This window comes from Pygoscelis adeliae, unplaced genomic scaffold (genome assembly GCF_000699105.1).
Source record: "Pygoscelis adeliae isolate BGI_AS28 unplaced genomic scaffold, ASM69910v1 Scaffold357, whole genome shotgun sequence".
Lineage (NCBI taxonomy): Eukaryota > Metazoa > Chordata > Aves > Sphenisciformes > Spheniscidae > Pygoscelis > Pygoscelis adeliae.
Window position 1 is genome coordinate 22,361 of NW_008825159.1, and position 2,259 is coordinate 24,619.

Genomic DNA, 2,259 nt, shown 5'->3' on the forward strand with positions numbered 1-2,259 from the left:
GAGGGCGGCGTGCCACCTCGGCTCGCTCTGGCGCTGAAGGTGCTTTAAGCCCTTTGCCTCCCTGCGGAAAGGTCGCTGGCTCTCTCGGGCGGCAGAAGAACAGAGTCCTGGTGCCCTGTGCAGGATTGAATGGAGTTAAAAAATAGCCAGGCCGGAGTTGTGAATGGTGTGGATGTCTCCTCGTCGTTCTGCTATCCCTTCTCCAGGGCAGCCAAATAGTTCGCAAGCAACACTTTCACGCTGTCTCCACATTCCCGTTTCCCCCGTGGGCTTGTTTTAGATTATCCTGGGAATATATTTAATCCTTTCTTACTTTTAAACAAACTGCCAGGAAGACTTGCCAGGAACCCACTGTGGAGCGAGAAGGGAACGCGCCGAAATGGCCGCGAGTTTGGCCACCCCTGGGGTGTTTGGGCTCTTTCCAGGGCTCGGTTGAGTGGGGATGTCCTCACGTAACTCTGCTAGCGCTGCTCCACACTGAAAGCCGTCGGACGCCTTCAGCCCCCCGGAGCCTGATGGCTCTTTGTGCCCCTCTCAGCACGGAGAGCAAAAATGTCCATCCCAAGAAATGCTGCCAAATGGAGCCAGCGACTCCCGCCGCGGCACGGGTGATGTCCTGCTAGGTGACGGTTAGAGATTTGCACGTGGCTTTTTAACTTTGAGGGTCCGTGTCCCGGCAGGCAGAGAGGGAGAGCTGCGTCGCCGTTCGGTACTCGGACTCCGCGCTGCACTTGACCCCCAGGAAGAACACGTGCCTGTTCCGGAGCCATCCCGCGCCCGCCATCTGCGGTCCCCGCGCTCGCGCCGTCCTGGCACAGCGGCAAGGGGTGCAAAGCGAGCCCTTTCAGCAGCAAGCCGCCAAGGTGAGCGGTTCCCCTCCTGCGTTTTTCATCCCTGCTTCGCCATGCTGGTTGCTCGTGGTTTGAAATGGTTTGAAATGGAGGGCAGGCAAGAATCACCTTTCTACCCGCTTTTACAACACGTCCCTGATATATTTTTTTTTTTAACACCGAGTGAAACATTGACTTGCGTTTTCACTCTGGTTTGCTGCGTATTGTTGTACTCCTCCATAGCTCTTATCAGAGCCTCAAAACTGATAGTAAGTGTCTTCTCGGGGGATGCTGTGGTTGTACTTGCCCTGCTGCTTGTAGATACGGTGAATTTTCCCTCTGCGCCCCGGGGACTTGTTGCTGTGCAGGCGTGTCGTGTCGGAGAGGTGGCACTAGGTGGTGCCACCTCATTGCAGCTTGTCTCCTGCAGACCAGGAGCATGGGATCGCAAAGTCTTGGAAAACCTGCCTTAGGGACTGTTTCGAGCGTTTTTTTTAACAGCGCTGCTTTTGGCATTTTATGAAGCGCGTGTGTTCGCCTAGGCGCTGGAGTTATTCCAGTTGAAGCACCGCTTCCCTTGGGGGGGAGAATCGCTTCTGGCTGGACACCGGAGAGGACAATCGGGGATCTGGGACTTCTGGCACCTCAGCAAAGTGATTTGGGAGCGGATGAGCTGTAACCGAGTCCTTTGCCGTGCCTGGATCAGGATTTCAGGGCATTGGGGCAGCTCCGAAAGACACCTTGGGTTGCAGGTCACCTTATACCTATTTGTGAAGCTAATTGTGTGTTTTGTTGCGCTCCCTTGATAAAGCACCTTGGTTGGAGTGGCACTCCTCCTGTGCCGCTAAGCTTCTTGGCGTAGCCCTCACGGAAAGCAGCTAGTGACCTCTTGTTTTGTCTTGTCTTTGCCTTCCCTCTTAACGGCAGCTTAGCAAAACCATGAAGCAAGTTCGGCGCAGGCTGGCGTCCTGCAAAACCATGCCCCAAGGAGCGGGTCCCCCCGAACTCCCCGGCGGCGTCTGGAGGCGAGAGGTGAGCGAGGATTGCCGAGGGTAGGGTGAGAGGAATTGCCTTGCAAAAACTGTTGAAGGTCTGGCTCTAATTAGCAAATCCAAAGCATAGTTCAGTGAGTTTCTCCGGCAGAAGTAAAACAAACTGGGCTTTCGTGACCCACCTGATGGATTTCGGTGGCCCAAGGGTTCTGTCCCTCTGTTCTTGCTGCCTTTCAGAGAGGGCAGCAGGATAAAGTGGGTGAAAACGTCTCTGTTTGCAGAGATTAACGAGAGAGAAACTAGGAAACAAGAATTCAGAAAAGAGGTTTTTTTTTTTAAAGGCTGAGATTGTGATCTGGGTATCTGGGAGGAATGTGATTATCAGCCCTCCCCTTAGGTGCCTTTATTTCTTCAACAAACCTCAACAGCTCTTTCCC

At 54.0% G+C, this 2,259-nt stretch overlaps 1 protein-coding gene across 1 annotated transcript in view; it reads left to right on the forward strand.

Moving 5' to 3' along the window:
* The window catches only part of CCDC15 (coiled-coil domain containing 15), a 12,857-nt gene that overhangs the window by 954 nt on the left and 9,644 nt on the right, over window positions 1–2,259 (forward strand). Inside the window, exons 3-4 of the mRNA XM_009328669.1 lie at window positions 681–863; window positions 1,758–1,862. Of these exons, the coding sequence (XP_009326944.1) occupies window positions 681–863; window positions 1,758–1,862 (288 nt within the window). The remainder of the gene's footprint in view (window positions 1–680; window positions 864–1,757; window positions 1,863–2,259) is intronic.